The following is a 21,887-nucleotide window of genomic DNA, read 5'->3' on the forward strand; positions in this document are numbered from 1 at the left end:
GAGAGATCTGTATTTCTGTGAAAAATGATTGCGGACAGATCTAATGTCCTCCTTACTGTCGGTCAGGGTGTCCTAACGGAAAACGATGATCCATTTTGCAGCTCGGCTGTTTTCTCCTGGGTCTGTCTGCTTGCATTCGCCGTATGTTCTGCAAAACAAAGCGGTTATTGCCTACCATGGTAGTTTTCATTAGGACGAGGCTCCTGTGTGCTTACCACTGGCAGCATGAAAGATCCAACCAGGTCTTTGCTGCCTGCTGCTGTCCGCCTCGTTGACAGACTTTCCAACCTACAGTGACAATTCAGACGGTTGCATAATTACATTCCTAGACATTCCAAGTTGGGCTAGATGGGCGTTCACACTGAAGTTAGTGTCGTCCTCACCGCAAGTTGAGCTGTAGCCTTGAGTCTCGCTGTTTGGTGACTTTTCTGTGACTCCGACATTGCCACCGGCTAAAGTTCCTTGCCCTGTTTCGAGATAGGCATGCCATGACCAGCTTGATTAGGCCCTAAAATGGAACATTCTCATGAGGAGAGATCTGCATTTCTGTGAAAAATGATTGCAGACAGATCTAACTTCCTCCTTACTGTCGGTCAGGGTGTCCTAATGGAAAATGGTGAACCATTTTGCAGCTCGGCTGTTTTCTCTTGGGTCTGTCTGCTTGCATTCGCCGTACGTCCTGCAAAACAAAGCGGTTGCTTACCATGCAAGGCTGTATTAGGACCAGGGTGTAAGATAGACAGGTGGGGAAATGAGAGCCAAATGAGCGACCGGATTGTGTACCCCTCGGTTTTCTTTTTTTCTGTGGCGCCATCGATGTGGAGCACCGCAAACTCTCACTCCAGGTGGGCGACTGGCTAAACTGACGGAGATGGTTTCTCGTGGATTTTCAATAAAGACTGTCGTGCTCTCTGTTTATTTTGCGCACTCTCCCATAAAGTTCCATGCAAATCCGATTCCGATTTTTTTCCTCTCGCCGCAGCGCCATCTGTTGCAAATCGGGGGTACCCGCAAGCAGACGAGTACACAATCCGGTCACGGCGCTGCGGTAGGCTTCTATGGGCCGTTTCCCCACCTGCTTATCCTGCACCCTGATTAGGACCAAGGTCCTGTGTGCTTACCTGCGGCAGCATGGAAGTCCCGACCAGGGATTTGATGCCGTTACTGGGGACTGTGGCCGAACCTGGACATTCGTGCTGCCACGAGTTCCTCTTTTGGAGGCCTTGTGTAGGCTGCAGTCATCGGTGCCGGGAAGACGACGGTGTTGGCCCTCGATGCAGCAGCCAGGGACCGCCACTGTTTGCTGCTCTCCATGGCCTCCTTGATGAGCTTTCCAACATACTCTAGAATTCAAACCTTTGCATGATAACATTCCTAGGCTCTCTGGACAAGGCATTCACACTGCAGTTAGTGTTATACTCACTGTAAGTGGGATCCGTAATCTCTGGTCGTGCTGTGTGGTGGCCCTTTCGTGCTTTTGATGTTACGACCGACCAACGTGGCTTGCCCTCTCGTGTGACGGCTTGGCAGCGGTTTGAGTTTTCGTTGAAATGGAGGATTGCAAGTCGAGTCCTGCAAGATGGTTACATTTCAGTGATGGTAAAGTGTGCCACTTACAAAGAGTGGTTATTCTGGCATCAATCCAATTCCATTATCTGATCATTAGGAAGAGACTGTCAGGTTTGTCGCATTGTAACCAATGGACTGGATGAAAGTGTCCAAACAAAGGAAATGTGATTGTAAATTGGTTGACTTACTTTGTAAGCATGCCTTCTGGGCTGAAAGCCTGGGACTTCGGGGCGAAGTCTATCAGGACGCTGTGGAACGCCTCCAAAGCATATGTCTGGCCATGTGGAGACATCTGTGCAAGGTCCTTCAGGAGCAGTTTGTTGCCAGTGATGCTCTTGAATTGGTTGTAGGCCTGCGAGTCTGAGGATGATACAAGTTTTAGAAAAACCACCTTCATTTGGAAGAACAAAAACATACTGGGATCCATCCATGGTCGTGTTGGCTCTGGCATGTCACCATGGAGGCACCTTCCATAGGTTCCTTCGTGCCCCGAGTGTTTGTTGATGACATGGTTGTGCATGCTGAGCCAGATGTCGATGAGCAGCTTCTCGTCGCCTCCTGCAGCCCTTGCTGACCAGTACATATGGTTTGTAGCTGTCTGGATCCAGATTTGCAGGTCTTGGCATCCAGCCCGTTTGCTTGCTGCTGTCAGCTTCTTTTTCACACCTAAAATTCAGAGTCGTGTCAGGGAAACCTGCAGCGTGATCGCTGGAAAATAAAGGCTACACGAATGGCCTGTTAGGATTGCTTACTTTTGGAGATGTGCCATATGTCAAAGAAGTGGTCAATCCCGGGTTCGTGCGTCTTCATGTGCTTTCGTGTGGCAGGGTGACGGTCAGTCACCAACGATCGGATCTTGATACCTGCACCATTAGGTTTCCGAAGATAGCAAAAGAATAAGTGATTATGCCAATTTGAACAGAGTGCCTGAAAGGCCGCCGAGTAGTGATATACATGAACTAAGCATGAACATACCTTTCTCCTTGAAGAATTGCAGCTGCTTGAGGAGGCCCTCCTTCTCCATGTTGACACTGGCCATGGCCTGTTCAGACTAAAAAAAGGTGTGAAATGAATATTTTACCAAAATAGTGCATAGCAGTGAAGTAACTGATGACATAACACAAGAGAAAGATTATGAGATTGTTGCAACTGGTTCACGTAAATTCGACTACTTGCCTCTTTTAGCTGGACCTGGACAGAGTGTAGAATCTTGTTGATTTGCTCGACGTGGACTGTGTACGTCAGGTACTTGGCACAGAACCCAGGGGAGTCAAATCTCCCGTCAGCAGAGATGTCCACCTCTTTGTTCTGCAACTCGTTGAGAAGTTCTTGTTGCTCTTGCAGCCAGACCTGTTCATGCAGATAAATATTGCTTTAGAAAGGCATGGAGCATACTACAATAGTCCCATCTGTTTATGTATGCATAGTGTAGTGTTGTAGAATGAATGACTGAGTGAAAGAAAAAGGAAAGCACAATGCAGCGAGTTTGAATGTGACTTAGATTGTGCTAGGTTGTGATTTGTGTTTTTATGTTTGTGTATTTCATAAAAGAGGCAGCAGGCCGCCCGTTACCTCGAAGCTGCCCTACCCTTTTCCATTCTGACAACCACCCTCTGTCTCTTGACTCTCACGGGGAACCTGACTCACTCAACCCAATGCCAGACAGGGAACTGCCCCAGGATACTACACATAGCAGAAATAAATTAAAGTATCGTGGATTTAGTAGCCCATGGCACATATGTAACATGATGTATAAAATTTTATCTCTTAGCACTATACCATTGAAGTGGCATACTACAAGAAGATATTTATTCATTTAACCGAAGTGTGACTGGGGCTCCAGTTTTGTACCTCATTGGAAAATTGGGTATATGGGAAAAAAATGCAGTTGCAGTGTCCCGGAATATTGCTCACCTTGTGGATTGCAGGTAAAGCGAAGGCCTTCCGATGCTCGTAGAAGCTCGAGTCGGAGATAACCTGCACGTTCATATGGCGTAGCATCCGCAGCGTAGGGGCAATCTTCACTCCAGAGAAGACCAGGTGGCTGGTCAGCAGTATGTTCCCTGCTGGTCTGCCGTTGACGATGGGCTGGCTTTTCCATGTGCGCACGTGCTCCACAGGGCAGATGCTGTAGACTGTGATCAGTGTGCCGGTAGTTTCGATCGTTGTTTGGCACAGTCTTGAGCACTCTTGGCACGTCTTGAAAAGCTCCCTTAGGCAGCTCTCGAACACCAGAAACTGGCGCTCTTCTTCTGGTGGTGGTGGTGGAGCTAATGCACCATGCTCGATTCTGAAATGGGATCATGTGAAGCATTCTTTACAGATTCTATGTGTTTATATGCACAACTTACCTCTCGTAATCCTCGCTGTGAGACGGAGAGTAGGTTGCGTCAGAGTCTGGCATGTTGCTGGGAACAGGAGATGTGCATTCATATGGCACCCCACTGCTACAAGTGGAGAAGGCAGACTCGGGTGGATGCGACTGTGCAGGCACGTCTGCGACAGGGACAGGTGGCACCACTGCAGGGATGTTTGTTTCAGCAGTACAGTCCCTGAGGGTCATTTCTGCCTCGCAGGGTGCAGGCAGTCCAGTTGCCGAGGCCTGAGTCTGCAAAGGGCACTGTTTATTACACATTTCATATTTTTAAAATTAAAGGGTGCAACTCGAGCACTCCACACAATGCCGTCACCGCGGCAAACATCCTTGATGCCTAGTTTTTTAGCTGATGGCAAACATCCATGAATTGTTTTGTAGCCTTTCCATAGCTTAGAATTTCATGCACTCAACCAAAGCTCTCACTGTAATACAAATCTAAGGGATGCCTCACTCTTTATATTTGTTTTTATAACTTACATTACCATCTATATTTTCAGTCTCTAGCTCAGCAACAATAAATGTTCATGTCGCGATATGATGTCACATTACATACATACGTAAAGCTGCAGCTTGACATGTATTTACCAACCACTGAAGGAAATGCAACCAACAAGCACTTATAGCCGCAAGTGGGAAACATACAGCAACTGCCATGAGTTCTCAGTGTCCAGAAGTGCCACCAAGCAACAAAATCATGGCGTGCATTTGCTATGTGCATACGAATTTGCAAACGCGGGTTTGCACGCAATCGTGGGTGCAGGATTGTGAGAAGAAAAAAAAAACTGAGTTTGCTCACAAGAGTAGATATAAAAGAAAACCTGCTTGTTAGTAGTCACGGACACTTGGAACTTTGCTAAGCTGATACGAAAGGGTTCCTGTCTGTAAACAAGCTGGGAAAACATGTATTGACTTTGGGTGGGTCAATAGCAGAGGGGGGTGGTGATGGTGGTACCATTAGAGGCGATTTATGACTCTGTCCTTTTATCTTATTTGTTCGTGTTTTCTTTTTACAAATGAGTTCGATCCTGCAGATGGTGCATGCTGATAGGGTTCTTCGTTTTCGGGTAAAACCCGATAATACCTAATTTTTCTCCCCCGAATAGTTCTGATGAAAATCGGGTTAAACCCGATTTCTCCCCGAAAAGCAGTGTTGAAATCACCTGACTTGATAGAAAATATGAACCATTCTGGATCTGTTTAATTCCTTGGTCATCAGTTGATGGTTACAATTTTCTTCGATTTGCGTGACCTCCGCAAAGATTCACTTCAGCGCCGATCAGAAGGTAGAAACATATCCTATGCCTATATAATATATTTTGTTTACTTTTGTTCCTGTAAATAACACATTGCACGTATTTGTAATTGATAAAGAAATCCCGAAAAAAAATCCGAATTTCGGAATGGTTTCTGGAAAAACCCGATTTCTTCCCGATTATCGCCCGGAAAAATAGCGCCCGATTTTTACCCCCCCGATTTTTGAAAATTATAAAACCCGAAAATGAAAACCCCATGCACCGCACCATTCGCGCGATAAGCTCTCGAACCGCTAGTCCGGAACATTAGGCACCACTGATCGACTTGACGAATGCCATGTGGATTCCCAGGTTACACAAATGCCTCCTCAGTTCTTAGTTCAGAATATAGATACCAGAAGCAGCCGCACTGCGCAACGCAGAATGCCATGTTCGTGACACTCCCAAAAATATTTGAGCCATCGAAAAACTCACCACGACTTTTTGGCGCTTTGGGGGAGGATCGTCGGTCTCATCGGCGACGGGAAGCAGAAGCGTCGGCACAGCATCTGATCGAAGACGGGAACGACGCAGGTCGTCCTTTCGGAAAGCAGTCGGCTCGAAATGTTCGGCACAAAAACGGGGAATGAGAGGCAGGTTCTCGATGTCGTGCCCTCGCCCGGCGCAGCGTAACCACGCAGTCCTTCGTGGTTCTTTCTCCGGCAAAGAGAAGAATCGCAAGCCCTTGCGAACGTTCTTCCCAGTTTGATGGCGGCACGTCTTGACGAAACAAACGTTCGGCATTTCAGGGAAATCGCTCACTCAAAGGATAAAAGAAACTACTGCAATACGCAGTCGCATTCCACAGATGACAAGGAAAAGTTTGACTCATTCACGTGGAAGGATCGCAAAGCTGGCTTCGGAGTCGGGATCCACGGGAAGAAGGAACACGTGTGTCGCAAACGCACGCTTGCACACGCCCCGGGAAGCAGACGACCCGACGCGCCGACGCATCACCCCCTAGCAACAAGCTTGCGGGGAGAAAACATAGTTCGCTGGCTTTGGAACGATAATTGCAAACTATGTTTCCCGCACCACAATCAGTTTACGTTTTTCTCAAACTCTAATTTACAACAAGCTTAAAAAGTATTGCAATAATAACGTTCGCATTCACCGCGAGATGCAGCATTTCCATTGGTCAAGTTTTAGCGATGGCCAGGGAATGGGCGATTGTCTTTCAAGAGAAAATAGTAACGATATATTTCTACTGCCATTTACTTAATAAACGGTTTTGTACTCTAAAACTTTGTATACATATTAACTTGCACCTACTACGCAATATAACAACATAAACAGACGATCGCAGAAAGCTCCGGAGGGCACCTTTAAGCTTGTCAAACGGCGACCTCGGATCCGAGGACGGGCACGTTAGAGAATTTGAAAAAAGCTGCTTGATTAGCCGGACGACCCAGTGCGGTCTACTGGTTCTAGAAGGTGACTCGGATGAAGAAAACTCGTTTTGCTCGGAAACTCTGAAAGCATTCTGGACGTGAACTCTTGCCACAAATAAAAATAACACATGCATGAAAAATTACGAAGGCAACAAAGCTTTCTCCTATGATGGGAGAATGCGTGAGCATTACAGGCAGAGTTATGTTGGCGCAACTTGCAATAAAGAAAGACAAAAAAAGTTATGTTGGCGCAACGGACAGCGCGCTAGTTTCACGGTCAAGCGGGCCTAGCTTCGAAACCGGGCTGGTTTTTTTTCTCGTGTTCCTTTTTTTATTTCGTTTATTTTTTTTTTATTTTTTTTTTGTTTGGTCACGTAACAAGAAAAATCACATAAACAGATTTTTTTTTTGGCCACGTCACCAGATTTTTTTTTATTTCTCCTTTCCTTCAGTCTTTTTTTTTTTTCCTTTTTTTTTTGGTTTACGCTTCCTATCGCAAAACTCTTTGCACCTATTTCGCGTTAAATTGGCGTTAGCCAAATCATTTTTTTTATGGCAGGGAATTCTGCCGTACGTACCCTATGTTACTATTACCAACCCTGGCTTGCAATTTCTGCTATCCAAAGGACTGGACTAAGCCGTTGCTCCACGGTACGTTCCAAAACGTGACTTCAGTATTAAAATTGAAGAGAAACTCAGACATGTGCACGGTGTCACAGGGGTAAATTTCGCGAGAAGCCGCGTTGTCAGTGTTTCGAACAATGTGAAACCGGCCGGGTCAAATTTAGATCAACGAGAACGCATTGCTCTTAATGAGTTGAAGTCAGACAGCTCCATCATGACTTTAAAGGCCGACAAAGGAAAAGGAACCGTTGTGCTTGATAGGGATGACTACATGAAGAAGATGTATGAAGTTATAAATGACAGTCGCTATTTCGTGAGGCTATCAAGAGATCCCGCTGCTAAGTCCGAAAGAGAGTTAGCTGACCACCTTCGAGAGCTGAAAACGAAAGGACGCATCAGTGACGACCTATACCGTCGTCTCTTCTCCTTTGGCGCCGCGACACCCAAGATGTATGGACTCCCCAAAATTCACAAACCGGGTTGCCCCCTACGCCCGATTGTATATGTTATTGGTTCATCCACTTACAGCCTTTCCAAATATCTGGTTATGATTCTGAGCCCTCTTACGGGAAACAATGAGTTTAGCGTCCGGAATTCCCGTGACTTTGTTGAACTTATACGCGCTCAGACCCTGCTACCGCACGAGGCTATGGTATCCTTTGATGTGATTTCATTATTTACGAATGTCCCCAACGCCCTGGCGGTTGATGTCGCCCGTGACCGGTTGTTGGCAGGCCAGTCGTTGTCCACTCGCACAACCCTCCTTGTTGATGACGCTATACTCCTTTTGCGTTTTTGTCTCAACCAGTGTAATTTTAGTTTTAATGGGGACATATATCATTAGGTCAGCGGATGCCCTATGGGGAGTCCAGTTTCCGTAACCGTCTCGAATCTCGTCATGGAATATGTTGAGGAAAAGATAATGTCTGGCATTGATTTCCCCGTGAAGTTCTACCGTCGCTATGTTGATGACACTTTTGTAATAGTTAACAGAGAGAACCTAACCGATTTTCACCGCAATTTGAATAGTGTCCACTCCTCAATTCAGTTCACCTGCGAACATGAAACCGATAGTACCTTGCCGTTTTTATATGTACGTGTCCATAGAACTAGTGAATCTTTCTTTAAGATGGAGACATCCGTATATGGTAAACCATGTGACCGACAAAACTTTCTTGACTACCACTCTCATCACCCTACTCAACACAAAAGCTCAGTTGTAAGGTCGTTGCCTTCATGGTTCAGAAACAGTCCCATCTTACTCAACACTTAGCGATCAGGAACTTAGCCATGTGCGGGAGGCTTTGAAGAAACGTAACTACCCCGACCGGTTTATCATTCGCGTTAAGGAACAAATGTCCCTTCGGCGCCCGGATAGAGCCGAACGAACACGTGACGTCGTGTGCATCTCGTACGTTAAGGGGGTTTTTGAGGCATTGGGACGCGCCCTTAGGCCGTCGGGGGTACGAACTGTATACAAACCCTACAGAACAATTGCCAATGTTATCTCCAAGCCAAAAGACCCGACCCCGCCAGAGGCAGAAAGGGTCGTGATCTACCAGGTGCAGTGCAAGGAATGTGACGCTTCCTACATTGGAGAGACGGAACGAAAAAGAAAAACAAGACTAAAAGAACACGCACGGGATGTCGCCAATTCCACGAACGCCACAGGCTTCAAGTCCGAACTCGCCGACCATGCATGGACGTCAGGACACCAATTTGACTTTGACAAGGCGAGGGACAAAAGGTGGGGACTGAGGAAGCTGCTGGAATATTAATTCATCCAGAACGACAAACGTGGAAGTGATTCATCGCTGGTAAACAAGAACCGTGGCCCCCTGCCGGACGTGTGCACAAACTTTATGCCTAAATAGCCGAACTGTTTTGTGCGACTCTCACTCGCTCTGCGCTCTACTGAAGCTGCCTCCCGGATGGGAGGCGAAACGTTCACCTAAATTGTTATTTTTGTGATGTCAAGCCGTTTTTGTTATTACATTTATCATGTCTTCGCCCGGCTTCTGGAGTATTTTTGCGCTCCTAATTTCACCGGTACGACAGCCATGGGAGGCCACTGCGAGCGAGTGGGGACAGAAATAATTGAGGCTTATCGGATGGCGACAAGCCCGAAAAACATAACCACCCCGTCCATTTCGCTCTCAAGAAAGGAGATTTCTGAGGCCCTCAATGGAAACCGAACGCTGACAGACTAGGCAAGGCGACAAGGTCACCGGCAGAAGCGGCCTTTCCTTTTATGCGTTGTTGATTCCCCTTCGACCTCGCCTTTTGCAAATCCCCCCCACCTGCTTTTGTGTCTTCGTGTGGCTGTCAGCGAGCGCGACACCCGCTTTAAGCAAATCAAAAGGGTGAAGCGAAACGCGTGACCCAGCGTGACCTCTCTACGTAGGACGCGGAGGACAAAAACGTTTGGACGAAACTTTTCACGTGACTTTCTCTGTCACGCTGATGAGATCTCTGGGGCTGTCGTTTTCGCCGTTTGCCTAGTTATAGAAATAAGCGGGCCACGTAGGTCCGGTTTTCGAACTGCTCTTCAGTGTTCTGTTGCTTTCGTGCGCTGCAGACGCGGCTGTGTTTTTTCGTCGTAAACGGTCGGAATACGTCCATGCCAATTTTTCGGTAACAGCCATTTTTTGCACCGGAGTTCGTGGAATACTTGTGATGTGTTTGTTAGATACGCTTCGACAAAAACTGCTCTTCGCCGACGACGAGACGTCAGTCCTCGAATCCTCGAATGTGTTTGTGGGGTGCCTGAGTTGGATTATGCATCTATCAAGGATTACATGATGTCGCTCTTTTATTAGTAAGTGCACTGCAAGCATGATTCTGATAGTCGTCCTGCTTTCCTCTCAATCTCCGCGGTTTTTGTGTGATGAGTTTTGCTTGGCATCAGGACAGTGTTAATTGTATTTTATAATTTGTTTTTCGTTTTACAGAGAAGTGTGACCTTTGTAAATATGTTGAGCATACACTTTGTGCAATGATAGTTGTTTAATAAACTTCTGGGAGCGATCAAAAAAATATTTGTTTGTCCGTATAAGTGATTGGATATGCAACAAATGACATGCAACGTACACATACTTGCACGACGTTCGGCCAATACGAAGCAGACGCATCGTAGAGTTTTCGCGCAATATTGCGCGAACGCTAGGCCGGGGCGAAACAGCTGTACGGCAATACCTGCCGGGTATCAAACGGTGGTACAAAACTGGACAGTTGAGCGATATTGGAACCGACTTTCGGCCGGCACTGGCACGATACTGCAAAGTATTGCCGTGCTGCTTGGGAACGGAGGTGATGACATCTTACCATCGTGTTTCCAACGCTTGTTTAATTTATTTCTCTTCTGGGACGCGTGAAAGAGCACTTCTGTGACACACCAGAGATATTCGAAACTTGGGCTGGCCTCTCGGTTTTCTTTGCCACTTTTGGAACTTATTTGGCACTTCAGTGAGTAGCCAGAGAAAAGCCAAACTTCGGCATGCCCCGAATCGACAAATTAAGATTTACTGCGGCAGTTATGGCTGAAGTATGGCACCAACTTTGGCGCTCCTCTGGCGGACCAGAGAAACGCCAAACCTTGGCACGTCCCAAATACCGAAATTAGGCGTTGCTCTGGCAGCTATGGCTGAAGTATGGCACCAACTTTGGCGCTCCTCTGGCGGACCCGAGAAAAGCCAAACTTTGGCACGTCCCGAATACCGAAATTAGGCGTTACTCTGGCAGCTATGGCTGAAGTATGGCACCAACTTTGGCGCTCCTCTGGCGGACCAGAGAAACGCCAAACCTTGGCACGTCCCAAATACCGAAATTAGGCGTTTCTCTGGCAGTTATGGCTCAAGTCTGGCACCAACTTTGGCGCTCCTCTGGCGGACCCGAGAAAAGCCAAACTTTGGCACGTCCCAAATACCGAAATTAGGCGTTACTCTGGCAGCTATGGCTGAAGTATGGCACCAACTTGGGCGCTCCTCTGGCGGACCAGAGAAACGCCAAACCTTGGCACGTCCCAAATACCGAAATTAGGCGTTGCTCTGGCAGTTATGGCTGAAGTATGGCACCAACTTTGGCGCTCCTCTGGCGGACCCGAGAAAAGCCAAACTTTGGCACGTCCCAAATACCGAAATTAGGCGTTACTCTGGCAGCTATGGCTGAAGTATGGCACCAACTTTGGCGCTCCTCTGGCGGACCAGAGAAACGCCAAACCTTGGCATGCCCCGCATTCCCAGATTAGGATTTACTATGGCAGTTATGGCTCAAGTATGGCACCAACTTCGGCACTCCTCTGGCGCACCAGAGAAGAGCCAAACTTTGGCATGCCCTAGGATCGCCCAACTAAGGCTATAGTTAGGCACCGTACTTTGGCACTGATGAGTGCCATGGTGCAAAAACCTAACTGCGCCAAAGTTGGGCCCTTATGTTTGCCAGACCTTTGCCCAAGTTGGGCATTCCTCTGGCGTGCTACTTGGGCAAGGACGAGTTTGACATTTTTTTGAACAAATTAAATGCCTAAAATTATTTGAATGCATCAAGGTATCGTTGTAGTACCTATTAAATGAAGGGGAGCAATTAAGAGCGTGGAGGGAAAAAAACTAGCGCCAGCAGACGGTGTCAATTACGCGACCTGCGACGGCATCAAAAATACTAGCTTCTGTCACTGCGGCTTCTACGCTTCGTAACTCAATAACTAAAAAATCTGGGGAACGTGCGGTTTGCACATTCCTTCATTTGAAACGTTCCCTTGATATATTATTTTTTTTCGTCAAAATTAAAAATTAGCCTGCCCGATTTGAGATGAAACCACCCCGTTAGATTTGAAGACGCCTGCACGCGCAGCGCGTCTATGTACGTACCCGGCATCCTTTTTGATGCTTCGGTAATTCGACGAATAGTCTATTTCAAAGCGCCAGCTAGGGTGAGTATTTCAGAAATGGATTACTAGGCTTCAGGTAACTAGTTTGATAAGCATTGCTTTACGGCTTCTAGCTGATGTCCGCCGTGGTCGATAACTGCAACGCCAAGGAAGACATATTATAGTCTGAGCGCCTTTTAAGAATATTAACAACCCCTGGTCAAACAGATGCATACGGCTCCATTCGATGCGTTGACATAATGAGAGATTGATTGGTGCCTATCCCAAACCCACTTGAGCCAGAACTGCGGTTTTGCAAAGAACGCTAGGGATCGGCAATTTACGATTTACCGACATCGGTGTCACATCAAAGCTAAGGCTGGAAATTTTGGATTAGCTTTCCTTTTTGCTTCTCATAACGGGTGCGCCTGGATTTTTCAAGGAGTAAACGGACTTCGCAGGATAGGTTGGGGCATACTCTTACATTCTGCAGGGCGCGACCAGTGAGTAGACTGTGCTGGTAGGCGAGCTTATTTAAATTGTCGACATGTAGTGTAGCGTTTCTTTTTTTTACAAACGGGTCTTGTCTGGGTTGAGCATGCTAGATATAAGTTGCTCCATTTTTCTAACGTAGGACCTATATCTAGGCTACAGGTCAGTGTTTTATTTGTACACTCTTGTTTGAGACGTGGGAGTGAGTTGGGAACACCCGAGGCCTAAGTAAAACGTGGAAAGAGTGGTCTTATACGGCCCGCACTTATCCGGATGGGTTCCAACTATATTAAATAAGGGCAACCGCAAATCTTTCGTCCAACTTCAACACTCCGGCTTGTTCTGCATGGCCCCCGATTTACCTGAAATTCTGATAAACAGACGAAGAAACGTCGGTGAAATAGTTACCCAAATATTAGTCAAAATATTTTTTCACTAAGTTATTAAATAATTTAAAATCATGGTCCTCAGCGTGTTTTTGGAACTGAAATACTTTTTTTTTTACAAAAATAAATAAGTAACGCCAACGGCAGAAAGGGTTTAACGTTGGACTCTAAAATTTGTTGAAAAGTGATGACAGGCCGTTTTATGGTTTCCAATAAATAATTTGGTAGCTCACTGAAGCACCCGTGTAGTAACAGAAATGAATGCTCGGCATAGTCACAATTTTAGACTGCCTGCTCGACCTGCAAGCCTGCCTGCCACTGACGTCACGGCACTGAAAAGTGCGGGTACATTTGAATCTTGGTTCTGACATCATTTTCATTTGTCGATTTTAAAAACTCTATATTGAATTTCGCGATTTTAGATAGCATACCAGAAATGGTAAAGGCAGGTGATTCACAAAATATATCCATTGCGGGTAGTTTAAAAAAGCACAGGCGTCCCACTTATGTTGAACTGGTGAAAGCAGCATAAACTTTGATGAAATTTAAAATGGGCTCCACTTTACAACTAGAACAATTTAAATATGGTATAAAATGATTTTGCACATTGTTTACTTAATGGCCATATTATCTCACGCCTGTTTTGTATTGGGAAGATTATGCTCTTGTAAAGCTTTACTACGTATGAAGAATAATATATCGCCAGTGGCTGCAAGCAATTGAAACAAAATTGCAACAGATAGTCTAGTATGACCGTCCTAGTCTTCAGAAGGATAGCCAAATAACACAAGCACGGCAATACTCATGCAAACGTAGTAATGTGGGAATGTTTGCTCTCTAGAAAGTAAGGTATTTTGAATACACTGAATAAGTATCGGAACTTGATTTGACTTCCTAAATTTTCCACATGTCATGATAGTGTAGAACTCATATTACTACATTACATGAAAATATATTCCATTACAGGCAACGTGGACTCGAATGTTACGGAACTACAGAGGAAAAAGAAGGTATCTACGAAGATTCTAAGGGATATATATCTTAACAAGCAGAGCTTAACACTGTCTTCGAAAGCAAAACAACACAAACAGCAACAACTGAATAAACCTGAAAGAGCAGGACCAAAACCAAAGTGTAAACCTAACTGCTATTAGAATGTTTTATACCTACTGGAGAATATTTACGACAAAAAACATACCGCTATGCCTGGACCTCTATTCACGCGTTAGACTTATTTGTATGCCGCAATAAACTTTGAGTTCAAGTTTATGTTCACTGCTCTTGGATCAGATATTTTGAGTAAAAAGTTCGAAGTAAGGTCGAGCGTCGAGTTTTCAAATATATTAGGCTCCTAAAATTATTTAACCCCCCGCCAAAAAAAAAAAAAATAGCAATCTCATTTTTGCAACATTACATAGACAAAACATGTAAACACATGAGATAAACAAGTACCACATCAAATAATGTATTAAATAGAAATCATATTAAGACACTATAGTCTATTTAAAGGTAAAATATGGCGTGCAAGGGAAAATGCGCTGAACAAGCTATTGCAAAATATCTGAATTTGAGGTATCAGTGATCCTTCAATTAGACTTTGACTGTCGAAATAAAATATGTCGCGACGTCGCGTCAATTTAGGTTGTACACGTAACTTTATATTCCCCAAACTATGAGGAACATCAATATGTCCTTGAATGAGCTTCGGTAGAAACACTATTTCTTGTCAATGCGTACGGTCACTTCAAATGCCCCAGATTAAGAACCTTAACAAAAACATTATATTCTAAATAATGTATCGTGTGAAAATCCCAGTCATAAGCTATGCGAACCAAACGCGTGTGTTATACCAGGAACAACAATGAACTCAATACTGCCCCCTGGGGAACTCCTGAAGTTAGAGAAACAGTATTTCATAAAATATTTTAAGCCAGCGAAAGCATAGTTTCTACTAAATTCCAAATAACTATAAACACATTCACAGAGCTTAGGAGTGATGCCAAATTGTTATAATTTATGTACAGGGTGCGGCAATAAAGACTAACACATTTAGCACGCCTTGCCAATTTTAAATTTCAAACGCACATCCCTGAAAGTGCGCGTGCGCATGTAGTTTCAGAGGTTTTATGAATATTGTTTTCAGAGTTCAATTTAGATGCTGGAAAAAATTAAAAATAGAAAACTACATATGGAGCCCGCGCTTTTTTATGCCTTATACCGGATGTTGTTTGTCTGCACATTGGTTTGTGAGCTTACCCCCAAGTAATCATTGTTTATATATGCTAGGAGCATCATAGATATCGCGATTATTTTACACATCGCCAACCTCTGCTTTTGGCTTTTAGGGTTCTGTCGTTCAGAAAGCCACCAAGAAGCAAGATCGTAAACCAATGTCCAGACGACAAATTGGCTGTTGTAAAATGTAGTAAATACACGGCCTCCGATTTCTTAAAAAAATGTTTTATTTCCTCAGAAATGAGCTCTACAAAATAGATAAAGAACTTGTGACGAAACCACATACTGGTGCGCATTTGCAGGAATGCACGTTTGAAATTCGAATTTTTCAAGGCGTGCCAAATGTGTTAGTTCTTACTGCTGCACCCTGTACAAGGGTTCAACGGCTTTCAAGAGGTATTAACCCTCTTGAAAGCCGTTAAAATACCGAAATGCATCGAGCCAACTTGACCCCAATTTTGAATAACCGGAGCTCCCTGATCTAATAAAAAATAGTTTCAAGTCAGCATCCTCGAAAAATTACGTTCTTGCTGCGTCACGTACTCTGATACATGAGAGAGAAGAAATACTTTCGCATAAATGTTTCAAATATTTTATAACCCCACGCTCACAGTCACAGAAGACGGTAGTTCTATACAATACAGGAATCACCATATTTACGCATGGACACGAAAATAGCTCCATTCCAGATAGCAGGAAATACACTGGCACGCAAGGACAGGTTAACAATATGAGCTACTACGGGATCCAGCAACTGACAACAGCGTTTGATAATAAAGAAATGAATTGTATCTACGTTGCTGTCACTTGGTATCGTGGTGAGAGTGGCAGGTAGTGATGCGAGGGCTCGGAAAAAAACCGGAAATTTTGGAAAAAAAACTGTTTTTTCTGGTTTTTTCTCCGACATAGTATTCGGGAAAACAACCGAAACCCAAGTTTTTGAAGTATTAACAAATCTATTGAGCAAATTTTTGCAACGAACATTATAATAGATATCGCTGACCTCATCGAAAGGGAAAATGGCCATCACGCTCCTCTGAATTGAGTTTTGCCGGCAAAGCAGGCGGAAACTTAATCACGCTATACTAAACGTAGAAAAATGTTTGAACAGCAGTAGAGGCTTTAATACACCTTTAACATAATACATAATACATAATACAACATAATACATCTTTCAGCCCCTAAGAAAACAAAACAGCGCGACGGCGGGGCAAGTGAGGAAACACAATCACCTCGGGTTGTCTGCCGCCTCGCCCCGTCGTTGCACCGTTTGCCTTGTCTAAAAACTATGCAGCAACCATCCCGAATGACCGTTGCTTTACTGTTCAGTGTGAACGCCTTATACGGAGGAGAAATGACAGTGCTGTATGAGGCTTGTTGGTAGTGTGTACGCATGTGATGAAGCCGTGTTTCTAAGTCCTCTATGGCGTTTTTCTCGGTCAATAAATTAATATACGAGACTCTTAATTTACAGCTGGATCTCCACTACCGCACCAGCATGAACATAGCTTTAAATGACATAACAGCAGAGTGACGAAATATAGTCGCATATGTCAACCATTGAAGAAATAATTGCTTTATGTACTATCATGAAGGTAGTGCCATGTTTTAATGCCACGTTAAATAATCATATTCAAAGGGGAGTGAAGTTTAACAACATTGATGTATTTTGTCATGACCCTTTTCCCTTCTAAGGGTACAACTAGTTCTGCATTAAAGAGTACAGGATCAAACTTCAAAACCAACATTGGATGAGGTAGATATGCACGCGTTGACTAGATATCTTTTGTAAATTAAGACGGATGTTCCAAAGCAGTGTGTTAGTTAGGGCTACTCTGACTCCACGCTTGAGTCATCTCCGTCGTGGTATTTCATATCAGGGCTCCTGAGCTCGAGATTGGAGCGAACAAACACCAACTTCTGCACTCTGTGTCCTTTGAGTCGGTTCCTACTTTTGGTGTGGACACCGCTGAACTTCGACCAGTTTCGTTCGCACGCAGCGGAGGAGGGCGGGACTTGGAGAAGGCGACAAGCAATTGGTGCCAGGGGTTCAGAGGCACACAGCCCTTGCCACCACGTGGACGGTGGAATATGCTTCCCCGAGTCCTCCAATGCCTTCCTCGACCAAGCACCTGACTGGACCCGGTATTCGGCGAGATTTGACAACACTTTTCCCACATCGAGACACATCCTTTCTGCTGTCTCTGTGATGTAGTCCATTGCGTGGCATACCTCTTCGTCACTTAAGCACCGCCCTTTGAACTTCGGGTCGAGCAAATTTGCGGCAGCATGTGCTGGACGGCAAATAAAGTTGCGTCGCTCACGCAGGATTTCTGCTACTCTTTCCTTTTCGCCCGTTGTCAAGGCAGAGTTTGGAAGGGCCTCTTCGACTTGTCTTGTTACTTTGAACAGGATCTCATGGACGTATGAGAGGACAGCAGTGTCTGACTCAGCCTCGGAAATAGCACGGGCAACTGGCTGCAACACGTGGAAGGTGCTTTGCACATCTCGCCAAAAGTAGTCTTCATCTAATATCGGTGATCTTATTTCCCTGCTCACTTGAAGCTCCGCAGCGATCACAGTTTTCTGTAAAGCTTCTTTGTTCTTCAGTAAGCCTTCTAGTGACATCAAAATGCCCGCCCAGCGAGTTTCAGCTGGTAGTTTTAATGTGGTCTGGTTTCCAGCATAGCACTCTTCTTGCCTCTTAGCGAAGTGAGCCGCAAATACGTGAGAGTTTCTGACATACTTGATTACAGTCTTGGACCTCTTGCAAACTTCTTGCAATGTCACCAGTTTGAGCATGTCCGACAGCAACAAGTTTAGTTCATGAGCACAGCATCCAAGAGTAGTGATGCTAGGGTAGCGCAGACTGACGATTGTCCACGCGGCCTTTATGTTGCTTGCATTGTCGGTAACAAGAGCGAAAACCTTGTCGGTTCCAATTTTCTCCACAACCTTCACAATCTCTCCCGCGATGTAGTCTCCTGTGTGCCTGTGATCTTCCATCTCCACGGCGCTGTAGAAAATAGGCTTCGGTGTAGCCAACACAAAGTTCAAGATGCTCTCGCCCCGTACATTGGTCCAGCTGTCCGTGAGTACAGTGACGCACAAAGCGGCGTTGACTTTCTCTTCCACCTGCGTCATCACTCGGGCATACTCGGCCTCCAAGAGTCGTTCACCTAAAGAATGCCTGGAAGGCGGCACGAATGCGGGCCTGAGGAGCTTGAACGCTTCTCGCCAGTATCTGTTTTCCGTAACTGATAAAGGCGTTCCACTGGCATATATCGCTCGAGCCAGCGCCTCATCAAGCTTGCTTTGACACCCTTGCGTCATTTTGTCAACGAACGCTTCTATAGAAGTTCGCTGCTTGACATACCTGTCGGCCTCATTTTGAGAGCTTGTGCTTTCATTCTCCAGAGGTGCACGCTCTGACCGTAAAACTTCCACAGATGGGCTCCTGGACCGACATGCCCCAGACTCTGATCTTGTCGGGTCGTCCGATGCTGCAGACCTGATGTCCGGGGGGCACTTCGAGCACCTTTCGATGTGCTGCCGCAAGCGAGTTGCGTTGGGAAATTCGTATTTGGCACAGCAAAATCTGCACACCGCTGGCCCCTTACCACTGTTTAGCACGTCAAAGTTCCTCCAAACGTTGGAGCGCGGCCTCACCATAGCGAACAGCGCACAGTTTTCACGGATCCACGGCGAAAGTCCATACCCGAGAACGATGCGCGCGAGGTTTCGGAAACGGCGCTGTTCAAGCTAAAGCGTTATAGCTGCCCTGGCTGACCTCTCCACGGCGCACAGCACACAGTTTTGACAGCTCCACGGTCCACGGCAAGTGTCCACACCAGAGTAAGATGCTCAGAACTTTCACTAAGGGGCTGGGAAAGCTAAAGTGATATGGCTCCTCCGACTGCCCGTCGAGAGCGCGAACGGCACCGGCGGGCAGGGTTGCCACTGGGTTTGGGGTCAAAGTAGCCAAATCACGTGCAGAAAGTAGCCAAAAATAGCCATTCTATTTGAGATTTCGCCAAAAATGTCGCCACACCAAATATGTACAATAAAAAGGTATAAAAAAAAGAGAAGTAGCGAACACTATATTAAAGGTTAATAACTAGGAGTCGAGTTTACTGCACACTCGTGCCGGCCGTACAGAAGTTTACAAGCGTGAGGGTGAAGCACTTCAAACTAATATCAAGCACTGCATCAAAGTGCTAGTAGATGCTGCTGGCCCCAGAATGATTTGCAGTCATTTTCTGGAGCATTTTATCTGGGATCATGTATGTAGATGATGTCTTCTGCTGCAGTCGGTGGCCACACCTAATTCTTAGGATGGACTCCAGAAGTTAAAGCTTCATCTCATTGCGAAGTTCCGTTTTAGTCAGCGCTGGGAGAAAACTCTCTCTGCTTCGGCATTTGAGACTGGAAGCGTCAGGATCTTTGCGGCGCCTGCGGTTACTCCTGGGAACGGGCATATAGCGGCAGCATCCGTGAAAACCAGTGCTTGATACCAAAAGCTTAACACAGGGCTCGTCTCGTTTGTGGCAAAAGCAGACCACAGTAGTCGGATCTCCGCTTCTAGCTCATTCCTAAAGGTGCTGAAAAGGCGAGAAGGCAAACTGAAAATTTCCCAGCAAACATTGAGCCCCATTTCAACCTCCGGGCTCATTGGTTGAAGCCTGTAGAGTGCAAATGTTGTGTTAAGATTGCGCGTTTGCAGTTGACTAGCCATTTTATTTAAAACCAAAGCATCGTTCTCGAATGCAAAGTTGCTTTTGGGGAGGCAGTCCGCTAGTAGCAAACAGTTCTGGAAAGGCTTCCCCGTGGTCAGCTTGTGCAGAATCCAGGCAGTGGGGGATTCAAGGGAGGGGGGGGGGGGGGGAGCGACGAGGGCGGCCGCCCTTCCCCCAAGCAAAGTTGACCCCCCTCCCTCCCATAGTATCCTTAAAAATTTTCCGCCCCCCCCCAAAAAAAAAAAAGAAAAAACGGTGTTCTGGATCCGCCTTTGACCAGGTGAATGCTCCATGTTTCTTTATTACTTCCGCCAGCCTGCCCGTTTACAGCGTTTAAAATTTGCAGAACGAGCATGCTTTGGCCTGGAAACGTGTCTGTGCGATACTGCTGAGAGCCGCAACGAGCCGCCGAAAGTAGCCAAAAATTCGCCAGATCGCCAAGCGTAATTTTTGTTAGCCAAGCGCCCCCAAAAGTAGCCAATGTGGCAAAAAGTAGCCACCAGTGGCAACCCTGCCGGCGGGAACGAAGAACTGCGTAGGTGCTATTGGTTGTTGCCAGATGAGTAGTCAAAGCTCAGCTAAATTGACAAAATTTTTCGTAAACGTTAAAAAAGGTGATATAATATAATAGTTCACCGTAAAACTGGCGGAAATATCTTGCGGTTGTTGACCTCTGTCGATATATTTCGAATCATTACTGAATTATAGCTGTTGAGAATATTTTTCGAATGTTTCCAAAATTTCCGGAAAAAAACTTGTTTTTTTCGTTGTTTTTTTCCGGCCTTCAAAATTTCCGGAAATTTTACATCTCTAGTGGCAGGTGAGGCATGAAGCGAGCGACCATTCTCGGGCACTAGGAGAAGCAAACGATCACCACACCTCTCTTCCTTGCCTACCATACCAAATCTATGTAAAAAGCCCATTCGCCGAGTTTGCTCAGTTGGTGGTTTGGCTAAATGGATATCCGCTGCTACTCCCAGGAAAAGAAGCCGGCGAAGCGATGAGTGCCCTTAATGCCTCTCGTGCCATCTGCTTGTACGCACCGCTCCCACAACCGTTTCATAATCTTGATTGTTAGCAAAGTAGCTTGACACCCTTGTATTTTTTGATAAGCTCAAAAATCGTCTGTTCTTTTTCTCTTTCAGAGACCAGTTCTACTAATACTAATAAATGCTAACACTAATACATTCAATTGATTAATCAAACGCACTACCTTAAAGTTTAATTTCTCAAACCATGCAAACTTTTTGGGCTTGTAAAGGAGACAAATTGACAATGATGATGATAGAGACATCAACGCCGGCCGCGATGATTTACTAAACACAAAAAATCTGCAGATTTTCGTCCTCCCACATGGTGACACAGAAAAGCAACAAACCAGATTTTAATTCCTTAAAATTAGTGCCCTGGTGCTTGCGCTGACCATGGAAAGGTTTGGAGCACACGTATATAAAGTTTGCAACATCGCCACAGGATGGCGCCACAGCCCGACTGGCTGTTGAAACCATATAGGAAACACCTTCTGCAAGCGCCGACAGATGGCGGCGGGGTGCATATTTTGAGAGGCTGGGCGATAAGACGGATAGCAACGGAGGCCGCACTGTATTGGCTGGTATTAGGGAGCGACGCCGTGACGTACCACCTAGCAACCAAAGATTGCCGGCGACGTCCCCCTTCGCAAACTTAGGCACGGCGCAGTTAGGGGGCGGCGGGTGTACCACTAAAGTGCGTGTTAACCCCCCCCCCCCCCCCCTCCACTCGCGCCGCTTCCCAGCGGCAGCTGATAACAAAATATTAACCCACCTCGGGCCACTCATACTTGTCGCCACGCGGTGCCCCACCGTCGGCCCAAGTACGCCCTAGCCTCCCCTGTCCCCCACTGCACCTCGGTAGCTAGGTGCTACGTCACGCCATCGCTCTC

At 45.9% G+C, this 21,887-nt stretch overlaps 1 protein-coding gene across 1 annotated transcript; it reads right to left on the minus strand.

Annotated features, from left to right (window-relative positions):
- Nucleotides 1-1,753: 1,753 nt before the first annotated feature.
- On the minus strand, nucleotides 1,754-6,121 carry LOC120850579. Its single transcript, XM_042293597.1, has 8 exons — nucleotides 5,674-6,121; nucleotides 3,921-4,177; nucleotides 3,484-3,859; nucleotides 2,746-2,919; nucleotides 2,545-2,620; nucleotides 2,322-2,432; nucleotides 1,987-2,235; nucleotides 1,754-1,929 (listed from the first exon to the last, which is right to left on the minus strand). The coding sequence occupies exons 1-8, from the start codon at nucleotides 5,980-5,982 to the stop codon at nucleotides 1,754-1,756; spliced, it is 1,728 nt and encodes a 575-aa protein (XP_042149531.1). The 5' UTR covers nucleotides 5,983-6,121.
- Nucleotides 6,122-21,887: the final 15,766 nt, after the last annotated feature.

The sequence above is a fragment of the Ixodes scapularis genome, unplaced genomic scaffold (genome assembly GCF_016920785.2).
Source record: "Ixodes scapularis isolate PalLabHiFi unplaced genomic scaffold, ASM1692078v2 PGA_scaffold4__175_contigs__length_147842914, whole genome shotgun sequence".
Lineage (NCBI taxonomy): Eukaryota > Metazoa > Arthropoda > Arachnida > Ixodida > Ixodidae > Ixodes > Ixodes scapularis.